General features: G+C 39.0%; 1 protein-coding gene and 2 long non-coding RNA genes across 11 annotated transcripts in view; 1 reads left to right on the plus strand and 2 right to left on the minus strand.

Moving 5' to 3' along the window:
• The window catches only part of LOC109194487 (Fc receptor-like protein 5), a 67778-nt gene that overhangs the window by 51515 nt on the left and 602 nt on the right, over positions 1 to 15661 (minus strand). The window contains exons 2-4 of one of the 2 annotated variants that reach the window (XM_019354208.2): positions 13738 to 14010; positions 13392 to 13649; positions 6272 to 6421 (exon numbers count right to left, since the gene is read on the minus strand). In XM_019354208.2, the coding sequence (XP_019209753.2) occupies positions 6272 to 6421; positions 13392 to 13649; positions 13738 to 14010 (681 nt within the window). The remainder of the gene's footprint in view (positions 1 to 6271; positions 6422 to 13391; positions 13650 to 13737; positions 14011 to 15661) is intronic. The other variant, XM_025901598.1, reaches the window with a different exon arrangement.
• Positions 1 to 15661, plus strand: part of LOC102076919 (uncharacterized) — a 51196-nt gene that overhangs the window by 23377 nt on the left and 12158 nt on the right. The window lies entirely within an intron of this gene.
• Positions 244 to 5504, minus strand: LOC109198918 (uncharacterized). 7 transcript variants are annotated; one of them, XR_003215588.1, is made up of 7 exons: positions 5449 to 5485; positions 4650 to 4710; positions 4363 to 4453; positions 2846 to 3607; positions 1997 to 2158; positions 1393 to 1744; positions 244 to 1250 (listed from the first exon to the last, which is right to left on the minus strand). It is a non-coding gene; the product is annotated as an uncharacterized LOC109198918 (long non-coding RNA). The 7 variants fall into 7 exon arrangements; XR_003215585.1 differs by having other exon boundaries at positions 4363 to 4710; XR_003215587.1 differs by lacking the exon at positions 5449 to 5485 and having other exon boundaries at positions 4650 to 4807.

The raw sequence follows: 15661 nt of genomic DNA on the forward strand, positions 1-15661 counted from the left end.
GAATTGCTAACCCTAACCCTAGCTCAACAGACCACAATGCCCTGGACTGTCACTATTATTACATGCTGTGAACATAAGTAGCTTTGATCACAGTTTATGTTGTAAAAGAGAAGGAATATTAAAAAAAGATCAACATTGTGATATTATTTCTTCCAAACTGACCAGAAACATGTTTGTCATACTCTCACAGCACAGGATCAGACTCACCGTGCATGATGGCTCAGGCCAATAATGTCTGTTAGATTGTCAGTTGTTTAGTGCTTCTGTACAGTTATGGTCACCGTCTCTATTTCAGTATAATTAATATGCAGAAAACACTAAAAGTTGATTGTCTTCCAATATTCTAGCATAATTAAAAAACTTTGACTTTGTAAGTACATATTGTTACAGTCCTAATGCCAGTATGATTCTTCATAATGCCTGCTTTGAAATACTGAACTTTAAAATTGACCTGATGAAAGATAATTTACAGTCTGTCAGGATAATTCTGACTGTAAGATCACTGTATTAATCTGAATCCTTCTGAAATGTGCTATGAATGAATGCTGATGCAACTGACTGTGGGAAAGCTGTTAATAAATGAATCTGTGACACATGCAACACATTCACAGAGGAAGAGGACACAAAGGGAGGACACGCAGAGGCTGTGTTACAGTCAGAAATCCAAATCTTTAGTCAAAAACAGGCGGCGGCTACAAACAGGAAGACAAGCAGTCCATTAAACAGTCTACAGGGTCAAACATGCAGAGAATTCAAACAACAGTAAAAAATAACTGGACACTGAAAAACTTAAAGCAATGTGTGACGCAATAAAAGGAAGCAGCGCAGTATATTCACTGAATTATCATCAATTACAAAAGAGAAAAGCAACGATTTGTACGGTTTGTTTTCTTAATTGCAGTTAAGAGTGTGGCTGGTAAAGATGGAAACATACAGAATGTAAACTGTGTGAGTTTGTTGAACTTTGTTAGTAACAAATGAGGTAAAAAAACCAAAACAGACAAAACACAGAAAGAGGCTCTCAGTATTCATGAATAATTAGAAAGCATCTAAACATTCTGGTCGTGGATTTTTACAGTCTTAGTTCCGCTCGCTGTCATCATTATAATCATCATGATCAATGGCGAGGTCCTGAGGTGGGCGGGGCTGTCTCTGGTGATGTCACCATGAAGGAACAGCATCTGGCATGTGTTGGTGAAACATCCCAGTACACTGGTTTAGTTTCCTCTCCAGCTGTTTGACATTTGACACTTCAACATTAAGGGGAAGAAGAAGAAACAGTGTTAGGTCAGGTGACCACATGGTTTCTAAAATAACTGACAGGAAGTAACCAGGCCGTTAGAAATGGATGGCATGTGTTTAGAGTTACTGTAGTTAGGTAACTCTACTTACCAAAAGCAGAAGCACACAGATGGCAGATCAGATGCTGAATGTTGCAGGAACATGCTCATGTGTGGTGGTCATTCAGTGCTGCTCTGGCAGGTTAGACAGTCCAAAAGTGATATCCTGCCCATCTGAGAGTTTGAAAACACACATGCAAAGATTTATTTTGTGTTACAGTCAAAGTTGGATGTTCGTTTTTGTCCTTTAAAAATGTTTGTGTATTTGAAAGCACTAACATTTAAGGATGACTCGGATCATCGCTCTCTAAGAGTATCTCCTTTAAAGGGGAGACAAGTGTATCCACTGATCCACGTCACTTTACCTGGATGATGACTCCTCTCTCCCTCACTCAGAAACACTCCTAATATAACCAAGCAAATAAATAATATTGAAGATTTACTTACATCATTACAAAAACATCAAAAACATCTCCCTTTGATTCCATTCCTCCATTCCTGCTGAACATCAGGCAGCAAATATCCCAGTAAATCACAGTAAAATGTAAAGCACATATGTTCTCTGCTTTGTCTAACCTCTGCAGAGCCTCTGTCAAGAAAAACAAATCTGTAACCATAAAACAAATATACATTTCATAACACTGCACTGGACAAACCTCGGTCAGTTGATTTCCTCTGTGCAGTGCAGACGAGCATCAGTCAGTAAGTCAAGGTGGTGAGAAGGACTCGTGCCCTTTGTGACTCTGCTAGTTCTTCTGAGGAAACACCACCGTCTCTCCACACCGTCACCATCTGTGAGCACAAACGGCCGCTCTGCTCTGCCAGCATGTAGGAAATCAGACATCACACACACAAGGGTGAAGAAACATTAGGGCTCAACTTTGGATACTTTAGATCTAAATAGATCAAAGTAGCTCTTAGTTTCAGCAATCAGACAAACAATGATACCAAACTGATTCTGTATGAATACAATATAGTATTGTCAATACAGGTGTGAAATTAATGTATTAAAAGTAATATATATATATTTGATAAATTAGTTTGCTAAATTAGAATATATTTTTCTTTTTCTTTCATTTAACAATTGCATCTGAATGAATTAAATATTGAACCAAAATATATTGTCACATTCTTCATTCTCAAATACAAATTTCACAAAGTAAATTTTTGATTAACATAAAAAATATGAATTACAAAAAATAATTGTATATTATTAAAATATTATGCAACTGTGACCAAAGTCAGAATCATCATTACAGTACTGTGGACTTAATGCTTGATAAACTTCAGGGGAGATCATGATGACAGAAAACTGTAAACAACACTCTGAAGTCTGAAGCTTCTTTTCTTGTTTCTGTGACCTCAGCACGCTGACAGACCTGAAGTTCCTAAAGATTTTAAAAAGTGATAATTACAGGGAAGAAACTTCTCTTTTTCATCGCTTTAATCAAACATTTGATGCCTCAGCTGTCTCAGTCCTAAAGCATTCTGCAACTACAACTAACCTGAGGAGGCTTGGATTTGGCTGCAGGTGCCCCTGTACATCCTCCTCAGCAGCACACATGTGGGTACCATTTAATCACACTTCTTCCTGAGCTTTGCTTCATCACAAGACTAAAGGTGGCATCCTGTGTCACAGTCTTATCATCATCCAATTGGAGAAGAAACATTTACAGGCCTCCTGGTTTTGTTTTCTGATCCTGCAAAAAGACTGAGGACAACAAAGCCCAGAGAACACGAGATACACAACATCCAACATTCAGACTCAACAGCCTCCATAAATGAAGAGCACCAGGTTGGTCCAGTTATACTAGATATAAGCATACTTCACATTACTGTGTATGAATAATAATCAAGAAACAAACTTTGAAGATGCAGAGCATGGTGTCCCATCATCAGACTGCAAACAGACATCCACCAGGCTTCTTTGTTGGCAGAGGTGATGATTCTCCCATCAGGGATCAGTAGCATGCATTAACCTGTGATATAAGCAGCAGTCACTGAAATATTACTGTTTCAGATATGAAATCTGCCACATAAAAGCCAGGGTGGGAGGGATCTCTACAAACTGACTTACCTCTGCAAGTGTGAGGCTGTTCCTCCAGCGTCAACAAAAATCTGACTCTCCCGTCACAAACAAAGAACTCCAGCAGGGAGATAGAAAACGCTGCCTGGGTCTTGCTGGATGTTGCTGGTCAGAGTCTCGCATTAGCAGAGTGCTGCTTGGTCCCACTGACCCATGTGGACAGCGACTGTGGAGAACTGTTCTGGCAAACGGAAAAGAGAATTAAAATGACAAAAAGCCAAACAGGATTTCCACAAAGACTCTCTTGGAATCAGCAATCAGAAAATCATTGGTTCATATTACAATTAAATATGACCAGGCTCCTTAAATGTAAGCAGATAAGATCTGATTTGATTTACATTCTTCACACAGCACATTTGTCCAGGCTGTCAGGTAAACATAGAATTAATCTCAGGTAACATGACTCAGAGTAGAGATTCAGTAGGAAAGATTGCCAGCTCTAATATTATTACCACACCAACAGCTCAGATTTCTAGAAGTATTTAAACAAATGTCAGTCTATTAATTCATTTTCTTCTGAATATTCAATTCAGGTTCACAGTGGGAGGGGAGGGGGGGGGTGTTGTGGAATTTTGTAAATAAAATCTGCTGTGATCAAGCTATTTATTACTGCGCGCAGGAGAGCCAACACACATCAAACATCACAGTTCACAGTCATGTCAGCTCTGCCACAGAAGTGGTGCTCACACTCCTCTTTGCATTCCAAGGAAGAGGGAGGAAGTTACAAACTGATCATACCACACTTCACGCGTCTCGCTATGAAACCTAACGAATCAATGGTTATGCTGTTTTGTGCCCTTGGCCTTATCAGCACCTGTAAAGGGAGTTGTTTTCTCAAACTGCTGACGCTGAAGTAAGTTCATCTAGTTTTAGAAACTTTCACTGAACAGTCTATAACAGTGTCACAACTAAGCATATGCATAAGCACTTAAATACTTTAAATGAGAATAATAGAAACTTTCTATTAGAGCCTGTCCCAGTAGTCATAGGTAGAGCACACCTGGACAGGTACCAGTCTGTCAGAGGACTAACAGAGAGACAGACATCAGAGTAACAAATCGATTTAAAATTAATGTAAGCTTGCTGCAGCTGTATGTATGAACATGTGTTTCTGTGCTCACAGTCCACCTCTCAGGAACCTGGAGTTCATTTTAAGTCTACTTTAAACAGACCTCACAAAAGGCTGATGTGGCTGGATCAGTAGTCTGATTTAAGTACGATACCTTTGGCCAGGGATTAATCTGGTACATCTCTTCACTGTAATCTTACGTATTTTCCCCACACCTGAATTAAAAAATACTGATATTTACAAATAACAGATTCAGCTGATGCAGCCTGACTCAATCTGATTCCAGATGTTCAGCACACACAGAGACACAGAGGGACTGTTTAAAGTTTAGTGTTAACCTGAGTCACTGATCATTTACAGTATTACAGAGTCTGGCAGTCTTTGCATGATGTCCACGTCACTGTAAGCTTCTAGCTGACTCTCAGGTGTGACAGGTGTGCCAGCAGGAAAGAGTAATAATAACCTGCATCCTGAGGTTTGTCATGCAGGATTAAAGGAGCCAGGCTTTGTTCACACAGCTAGGATTGTATTTTACACTGACCCTGGGTCAGTATAAGTATCATACAGTTTAAACGAAGCACTGAAACTTGCACATATTTATAACAGATGCATTGAAGCTAATCGGGATATTTACTGTTAATCTGTGGCTGCGATTAATCACTTTACTGGTAACTTTATTAACTAGTAACTTCATCAGTCATGACAGAAGCTAATATTTCTGTCCCAACATCGTTTAAACAGTAACAGCTTTACTACAATATAAGCTAACGTTTACACCGTAACTTTAAGCTAGCACCATAAAGACGGTAAAACACGTAATAATATCTACAAATGCATCTTAAAGCTGTTATATTAGCACTCGGTGTATTACTAACATAACCACATTAACATTATTGACACTCGCTGACTTTTAATAGTCATTTTATAAATGCCGTCCGTTTAAATGGTCTTACCTGTAACACTGCTGTATCCACCGGATTCCAGCCAGAGTGGATTCTGGAGTCTTCCACGCTCCTGTTACTGATCCTCCATCTGGATGGATGATAACAACCTTCTGAACAATCTAGCAGGTGGAGATGGCCCATATCTATGGGACTGATTTGTGCTAATAACGCCTGATGGACTGAACATCCGAAGCGGGTCACCCGGTCGCTAGCTGTGCCATTACCCAGCATACACCTCTCCCTCCATGAATGCAATAAACGATACAAAAGTAATGGCCTATAATTAATTTATCTGCTGTATCTGATGTTTCTCAGGTAGTTGTTTACATTATATAATATATTGTGTTCAGTACACGTCACTACAATGTGATTTCGGAAATGTATAAATATACGGACAACAGGCTCTTCCGCGGCAATCTCTTGTCGTCAATAAGCAACGTTTAGGGCGCTCTATAGTATTCAATAGGAGGACCCTGCACGTCAATTCTCGACGCGAGGGGGGTACCCTGCGCGTCCATAAGTGAAGCAGAGGGAGCCTGACCATGCGTCACACATTTGACGAGTTGGGAGTGAGAACGTGTTGGAAGAAGAGAGGCGCAGCATCTGCAAGTAAGCCTGCAACTAAGGTGGCACAATGCGCACAAAGGTTAATGGGTTAAAAGTCTTACATTGTGAACTTAATGTCCAGAGTGAAATTTTAGTTTTTGTAAAGTTTACTCATTATATATGATAATAATTCATTTTTGACATTTCTTCAGCATCTATGTCCTCTGACCCCTTAAAGAAAATTGACATAAACCAACTTAATCAGGATTTTTTGAAGTTTTCTTACCTTGAGTCCACTTCCGGTAGGTGTACACAGCCAGGATGAGTATACAGGTGTAGAGGATGAACAGCAGGATGGTGCTCAAAAGTTTGGGCAGAGCGATCGGAGGAGTGGGATCAGGATCAGGATCAGGGGTGGTCACGGGGATATTATTCTCTGTTAGGAGATAAAGTTTTATCATCGGTTCTTCTGTTTAGAGCGAGCGTTACATAAAAAACGTTAATTTAAAATCCATATTTTGTGTTGATACATATGCAGTGTTTACTGTGCATTTCACAAAAACATTTCAAGGAACCACATCAGGACATGAAAAAAAGAGCTTCTGTGAAATGAGTCAAAGTTTTCAGCATAGAGATATGAGATGTATGACAAACCCTATACCTGGCCTACAGTACCACTTCCTGTGGTAGAACCGCTGTATATCCAGGAAGCAGCTCATATATGTGAAAAAACCTAACACACTTTGTGTGGGTGACACACTTCCAGTGACATTTCATTTAATTTGCTACAGTAGTTAGATTTTTCAGATTGGTTTTATAACGAAACACACAGTCATTTCATTTCTGGATAAGAAAGCAAATTACTGCATAAATATTTTAAACCAAATCTAAAATTCTAGCACATTTCTCTTTTGACCTTTTTATTTATTTTCTTTTTTAGTAGGGATGTCGGCCGGCAGTGTGTTCTCATTCTGGGACATCGATCAAAGCATTTATTTGCCAAATACCAGCTTCATTTACATCATAGTTGTGTTGTTTAAGAAAAGAACTGGTTAAGCTGAAGCTTTGAGTATTTTGGATTAGTAGCACTGCTGTGTTTGTTGCATCATATTGCTGTAATTGTTTATATGCTTTATATATTCTGAGGTAAGTTGGTCTATAGTGTTACATCATATTCTATAAGGATGTTATGTGTTTGTATACTTTCTGCCCAGTTTGACCCATTTAGCAGAAGTCAGCCTGTTTAAGGCTCTGATATCTATTCTGTATGACTTAAAGCAGTTATGACATGGTCTGATTTTCTCACCCAATAAAGGAATATTTAATATATCAGTCTACTCTTCATTCTATCAGAAACAGTTATCACAGCTCGTACATTTTCTTTTTACACATATGCTAAACACACATATTAAATCTGGGACTCTCGGCCATTTGACCTTAGAACTGAAGAAGCTTCTCGGATGAGAGGTGCAACATCTTCAAGCAACTTAAAGAAGTCCAGACGCTTTTCTTTGCAAGCTCCTTTGACTGTCTCAAATCTTTGAAGGTTTAAGGTGATAGGAAATATAAATAACTGCAACTTGAATCTTTGACACAGAGTTCAAGCTCACTGCTGTAATATATCATAATAATCTGACAATACATATAATATTGGCCATTGTTAAAATCTCCCAGTTCTTTTAATCTTTGGGCTGAAGGAAGGACAATACTCGGTGTATAAATGCTCAATCAACAATTATTTATTTCCATACAATTTAACACTTATGAGCACAAACCATTCGGATGGGGAGACCTGCATGAAGAGGGTCACAGCAAATCTTAAACTGGTGGAGGGTTACTCAGCCTCTTATAGTCTCTAGTGGCCCCCACCTAGTCGTAAAAATCTAAACATTCACATTCTTTCTCTCCAGTGTTGGGACTAACGCGTTATTAAGTAACGCGTTACAGTAACTACGTTATTTTTGTGGTAACGAGCACGGTAACTAGTTATTATGCCAAAACCAGGAACGCGTTACTCGTTACTGGGATTTAGATAGGCTCGTTATTCGTTACTTCGTGTGGTGGATATCGCGGAGCTTCCACAGATTCAATAACATTAGCAAGTGGTGGAGGCCAGTAGGTGGATGAGGGAAAAGGGAGGCAAGAGGAGAGACCCGAAGGCCGCCGGTCCGCGTGTCAGGTGAACTGAACTTCAGGTAAGAAGTTATGACCTGCAGTCTATCTGAGTCAGATATAAACCAAGTTTAGGTGGAGTTTATTTTCGTTGTGCTGACATTTTCGTACTGCGTGCTAGCTAGCATGACGGAGTTTCTATACAGCTGGGTGGGTGCTATGTTACTGATGTTGAACTTTATTTTGTTCATAAGGTTAATTATTAGAGTTGCCAACCGTCCCCTAAAAAACAGAATCATCTCATATTCAGAGAAAATATTACGCGTTTCGTACTGAGGTGAAAAGGAACACAGTTTGTCCCGGACTTCAGCTACAATGAAAAAGACACAAAGCTGAAGCTGCACAGCTGCCTCTTCTTCTCTCATTCTCTCCCCCTCCCTCTCCTGTTTCTACTTCAATCACGAAACTGATCAATGATCAGCTGATCGGCTTTTCTCTCTTGTTTGTTTATCGCCCACTTTGTGCCAGAAAGAGGAAACCAGCGGATGTCGTGTTAAACAACAGCAGCACGTTTAAGCTTGATCAGCTGTTGTTAGAATTTATTTAATATTAATTTCTAGTATCAGCTGATGTTTGCTGGAGCCACAGCTGTGAAAGCTGCTGGTCATGATATCAATTTGGTTATCTGGTGAGAGGGAAACATGCAGATGAGACCAGGAGATGTCCTTACTGGATCATCAGAGCTGAGAAGGTGATGGAGAAACAGGTTTACCTTTTAGGTGACATGAATGAGTTGAAGGGAAGTTATGAACTGTGAGAGACAAATAACACCAGGATCCTTTTCTACGTAGCTGACAGCTGGTAACTGTGCAGGGGCGGGTCTAGCAAAGCTTTTGCCAGGGGGCCAGGTAGGGCATTAACAGGGAAAGGGGGGCACAAAGAAATACCTTTCTTTCTTATTCTCATTTAAAATGTCTCGCTTTTAAAAAAATAATTATCTGAGTCTTACAACAAACAATTGATAGATTGATACATATATACCATCAGAACAGTGTACATCACTGTCACAACAGTGTTTGTTTTCATTCAAAGGCTTTATGATTTTTCCTATAATGTTGGGCCGGTCTCTAGTCAAAATGCCCGGGACGATTGTTTTGTCCCAGTCCAGCTCTGTATGCAGCTCATCTGCAGTCTGGTGTTACCTACATCTTCCTATTCAGAAGGCAGAATTTCCAAGTTCTGAGTACAATCGAAAGCACCACGACTGCAGTTTTTGTGTTGGATGTAAAAAGCAGGCTGGAATCATGGCGGCGGTCAACAACGGTCCAGGCGTGGGATTTCTCTCGTGGAAATGTGCACATTATTTTTTCCTTTCTATTGGTAGGTGGCACAGGGCACGTGTGGCAAGTAAGCAAGCTAGAAGACTGGAACTCTCGCTGGGTATCCAGTTATGGAAGCAACACATTAACAAGAGAATTCTGAGTAAAACCAAAGTTACTTTCCCTAGTAACTAGTTACTCTGAAAGTAACGAGTAACTTGAAGTAACTGAGTTACTTTTGATAGAAGTAACTAGTAATGTAACTAAGTTACTAATTTAAAGTAACTTACCCAACACTGTTTCTCTCACACGGCGCCTAAGTTATGACCTCGGCTCCTTGTTTTCCTGTTCCCAACAAGGTGGTGGTATGGAATGTGGTCTGTCTCTTCTACTATCAGAACAACAAGGCCTTCTGCACCCAACATTCTCTTCATGATTCAGCAGTATGAAATGTCAAGAAACAGTGTAACACATTCACAGCAGATCGATGGTACAGGATAATACACACCTATGTAACAAATCTAATAATTGTCACATTCTTTTAACTCAGAAGTATAATGGAAACTAAACTACATACACATCACACAATCTAGACTAAGGGATATAATATGACCTACAGCAGTATCATAATTCAACTACTTTGATTACAGATATAAGATAACATATGATAGCATAATGATTCCACACCATATTATATTTGCATTACCACAGTGAGATGACTTTAGTCTCGTGAACAACATCAGCTAATTGTTATTTACTAACTAATCTTGAAATGACTGTTCAGTACAGAAATGAAGCCCAACAATCATGTTTTACAGTCCCCTGGTCTCAGCCTCAGAACTAATCAAAGTGATCTCATGACAAAAATGAATGACCAACAAAACATTTTTTCTCCTTCATTTCTGTCACACAAAGCTGTATGTAACGTTTCTCGTGGTTAGTATCATGGTTGCTAGGTAACCTGAACAGCGCAACGAAGGCTAGACCGTCCCATTTCACAAGCCTCTCACTTCCGCATTTCTCGTACTTATAGTATGCGTATTGCGCGTACTTCAGGCGTGCAGACCCTGAATTGGGACACAGCCACAGTGAATTTAGTAACTTCTGACATAAGGGAAACAATATCTGAATGGAGAACAGGTGGGCGATCTCCCTTGAAAAGCCGATCCCCATGGTCACCTCGCCACTGCCTTCCACTAGGGCGTCCAGGTTAATGTTAAATTCCCCAACTTTAATGAATGCATCTTATGAGTGCTAAATATGTATATTTCTAAACACAAGAGATGTAACACAGACAGATGCTTGACTGAAAGCTTTATTGCTGCATAAAACAAGTGAAAAAAGAAAGAAAAACAGAAGAAAGAACAGTTTTCTAAAATCAATGCTGTAGTAACACAACCAGTCTGGTGTTATATACACAAGGCCTTAAAAGACCATGCCGTTTTTGCTTATTTGTCATTTTGATGTTTAGGTTGTGTGCTACAATGAGAGAAAAATGTAATGCTTGAAAATGAAATAAAGAAATTGGAGCAAGCAAAACACAAACACTATTGTACATCAGTTTGTGTTTTTATAGGAATTTCATGCTTCAGTCTCAGCCCAGGTGTCTTGAGATTTTCCTGGCACAGATAGATGGCAGACGTGAGTCACACTGCAGATCATCCCAACACTTGGAACCTATGAAAGTTCAAGTGCAGAAATCAGTAAATGTATTTTTATTTTTTTATAAGTCATTCATATATTAAGCATTCATGTTAAATGTTGTACTCTGAATTACCACTATAATTTATCTGCAGACAATGCTGATTGCCACAGGCATTATTAGGCTCTCCTGGGCACCAGTGTGTATAGCTGAAACAGCTCCCATCAGTCCACGACCAAACATGTTTCTAGAAGACAGAAGTTGATTGCATTATTTCAGGCAGGCCAAAAGATTCTGCCTAACCAAAGTCTTGTGAAACAGAAAAAATATTGTAATGATTGAATAAAAGTACCCCAGATGCATTAGTTCCTCCAATCCAAGTAGTTCTGAAGCCATGAGGGCCAGTCAGCTTCTGAATCAGATGGTACTCGCTGCTGCTGTGCACAGATGCAAGGTGGGCCCCCATGGACCTGCAGTTTCTCTTCAATGGCAAGAGACAGAGAGAGCAAATGTGGTTTAAGATGTTTTTCTCAAGTACTGAAGGCAACACAATTAAGAGAAACTTACCTCAGCGTGAGCCCAGTTCATGGCTGTTGGAATATAGACAAAGCAGCGACGTCTGAACCGAGTCCAACCACGAGGACAACAAGAGGACATGTTGACCTGGTCACTTATTCCTGGCGGAAAATAGATAGTTTTATATGTGACTCCAGCTGATATCGTATTTTACATTATTTTAGATAATTAAAAAGGAATAAAAGAAGAAAATCATTTTTACTCCTTAACAATTATATGTATGCAAATGTCATTTTTTTCATAATTATTAATAATTTAATTCTAGTTATTACAGTAATACCTAACCTGTTCATACCACTATTTTGAATAAAGTTTAGAAAGTCGTTTTACAAGCAATCAAAATCAAGAAAGATGGTAAATTTAATAATGAGGTTAAAATATGAGCTTGAACAAAGTTGCAAACACAATTTCAAAACACAAATTGTCATTAAAATGTATAAATATAAAAACAGATTAAAGTAATAATAATAATAATAAAATAAATAACAAAGATAATCTCTCTCATATATAATTCTTTTCTATATCATATGTTGGGTTTTTTGTCCTTTCTCTTCTTAAAATATATCATCTGTATTATAAACTGAGAGCAACATCATGCAAAACACAGGGCATAAATATTTTAAACCAAATCTAAAATTCTAGCATATTTCTATTTTGACCTTTATATTTATTTATTTTTTTAAATTGTATAGTACGGATGTCTGCCGGCAGTGTGTTCTCATTTTGGGACATCCATTAAAGCATTTATTTGCCAAATACCAGCTTCATTTACATCATAGTTTTGTGTTTACGAAAACAACTGGTCATTTCTCTAGACCCAGGACTCTACGACACCAGAAAAAGCATGTGATAGAGTGCAAGATAGTGACTTTTGTACTGTGTACTGTGTGCAGAAGTCAGGACGTCAGTGTCAGAGAAGTACACGAGCAGGGTGTTGCAGGACATGTAACAGGATGAGACAGTGATGAGGGGCGTGGTGGGAATAACAGATGGGTTTATGATGGGGTTGGGATGACATCAGAGATCAGCTCTGAGCTCCTTCTTATTTGAGATGGTGATGGACAAGCTGAAAGATGAGGAGTTTCTGTGGACTGTGATGTTTGCAGATGACACTGAAATTTGTATTTAGAGAGGAGTGGGGAACAGGTGGAAGAGAGCCTGGAGAGGTGGAGGTAAGGTCTGGAGATAAGATGAATGAAAGTCTCTAGAAGTAAACTAGAATACATGTTTGTGATATGAGAGAGAGACAGTGCACAAGAGAGGCGAAGAAGAGAGTGCAGGCAGGGTGCTGTTGGTAGAGATGGGTGTCATGTCAACATGTCAACAGTAAAAATGAAAGGGAGGAATTACAAAATGATAGTTACAGCTGCTGTGATATTTAGTTTGGACAAGGTAACACATCACTTATCCTACCTCAGAGCCTGAGGTAGGAGAATTGACGATAAATAGCGAGAATAAGACTGGTTAACTTTCGATTTAGGAATATAAAACTTTAGGTTAATCAATGTCCCAGAAATGTTAAGATTAAGTTTACTCTTTAAAACTTACAGCTTTAAACCTGACTTTCACCAGGCAGCATGGAGGAGTAGACATACTGCTGCATTACGGTGATACAGGCTTTGCTAATTAGTTGTGGTCAGGTTTGTCGAAAAAACATCCCATTTAATCACTGAGTTATAACTGAAACTGCTTTATGTATGTAAAAGTATTTATAAGCTGTCAGACAAAAGTTTCATGAAACCTAACATCATCATCACCTCTCACTTCCAGCCAGATCTCCGGTGACAGTCCGTTTGTGGGATGAAAACACTTGTAGGAGCCTTCGTTCTCCTTGGACACATGGATAAAGCTCAACCTTCCTTCAGGCATTTTTTCAATAAAAGCACCATTTCTGTAGAAAGCAGCACTGAAATTGGACGTAGACTCCTTTGCATATTTTTCCTTATAGGAGCAGTTTAGTGTCACACTGTCTCCCTCAGTCAGAGGAACAGCAGGACCCTGCAGGATCACACCAGCTGAAATGCAGAAAGATAAACTGTGGTCTCTGACTCTGGTTTTTGTCCTTAGTTGTTAATATAAAACTATCTGGCATTGCAAGCTTACTTGCCACTCTGATGTTGATGGTGTTGCTGCACTCCCCCCTGTCAGACTCACACCAGTACACTCCACTGTCTGATGGGTAGACACCTTTGATGGTGCAGGATGATCCATTTAATTGGCCCCAGGTCTCACATGAAACAGAAGAATTTGTGGAGGTGTTTCTCTTCACTGTCCAGCTGCTGAAGCTGCCTGGCACTGCACAGCTCAGAGTCACAGTTTCATAATAGAAGAAGACTGACCTGCTGGGATGGATGCTGAGAGTAGCAGCAGCTGCAGCTTCAAAAACATCAGGTTGAGACACATCAGTCGACATGCAGTACATGCAGTGTGAGACGATCAATGACATAGATGTTGAAACCATTTCTGCCACTGCACAGATTCAAAACCAGCGAATGTTTTGGACAGAAGTTTCCACAAACTCAACATTGCCAAGAATGACATGCCCCACTACCAGGGGTAAAAAGGAGGAGATCACGTTTAATCGGTTATAACACGTGTCAGAAATATAAGTCCGGACATGTGTGGTACCCACAGAAAACTCTGAATCTCAGTTAAAATCTCAAATAAACCATTTCTACAACCACCAAACACAACGAAAACAATTCATGATTAAACGAGCAGTTACATAAAAGTGCACAAGTCCGCTAAACAAACAAAACCGAACAAGAAATCCTTCAGACTTTATGTAACCGGCTAAAAGAAAGGCTAGTTATCTTCCACAGATATCAGTGATTCCAAGCACCAAGTTTCACCACGCTCTGACCAAAGTTCACTGAATGAGCCGCAAAGAAGACCACAAAAACACACAGCGGCGCAAATGCGCTAAGACAGAAATTGGCTTACTGTCAGATTTCGCCGTTAGCCGGTAGCCACGTGATTATCAGCAGTCAAGTGATGTGAGCGTGGCATCGTTACTGTGATTCTTTGGCTCAAATGATGAGCAAAAGAGGTGTCAATCATGCAAATTGACTCTTTTGGTGTCTTTGACCAAAAGAGACCAAAGTTACAGCCCCTTGGAGTTTAAAGGGCCAGATACCAATTAATGCTCCACACAGCAGAAAATGGCTATTACCATGTAAATGTGTGATTAATTCTTCAAAAATGTATTTAAAAACAAGCATTTTTAGGCATGTTAATAAAATTAATTAATTTTTGCTCTTTAATAACTAAAAAAAATAAACCGACAAGGTGTCCAATGTGTGCCAAAGTTGGACATTTTTTTAAAATATCTGGATATTTATGTATTGGCAGTGCTGTAATTTTTCACTGTTTCACTTTAGAAACATAAATCTTTGCACAGATGATGTTTATATTTTGGTTACTGAATTTCTGGAATGCAATGTGATCTGAGGCATATTTTTAAAAGGGTTATATGCTAAAAAAATAAATAAAAAAATTAGGAGAGGATAAAATCTACTTACTTTTTCTGTGTTCCAGTCTCAGTTACTGGGACACATTAATATCTGCTTCAATATTTACACTTCTAGCGTTACCTCTATTTTGATACCAAGATTGTAAGCAGTTTGTATTTGCAGAGAAATAATCAATAAATTTGGGGGATTTCAGTTTTGAGCAGGACGCTCAGAAACCCCTTTGGGGCTCAAGATTAATGATTTCTTTGAAATGTTTTCTTTCCACTTTAATCTTTAATCTTAATCCTATTCTATTTCAAAAAACAGTAATTGGTTGCACAAATTTGAATTTATTTTGGATTTTTTCAAATTTGCAACAGATCAAAAGAATACTTTCAGGTTCAATATATACACACTTAAATTTTTAATAAGTGGCACTTAACGACAAGGTCAAGTCCTGTTACCATTGCTTGGGTGATCATGATTGACTACAACTGGTACTTTATGTCTGTCAGCACTTGTTTCACAGCGCTCATCTAATTAACTAATACTCAAAAAATGGGAAAGTCCAAAGA

Source organism: Oreochromis niloticus, linkage group LG3 (assembly GCF_001858045.2).
Source record: "Oreochromis niloticus isolate F11D_XX linkage group LG3, O_niloticus_UMD_NMBU, whole genome shotgun sequence".
Classification (NCBI taxonomy): domain Eukaryota; kingdom Metazoa; phylum Chordata; class Actinopteri; order Cichliformes; family Cichlidae; genus Oreochromis; species Oreochromis niloticus.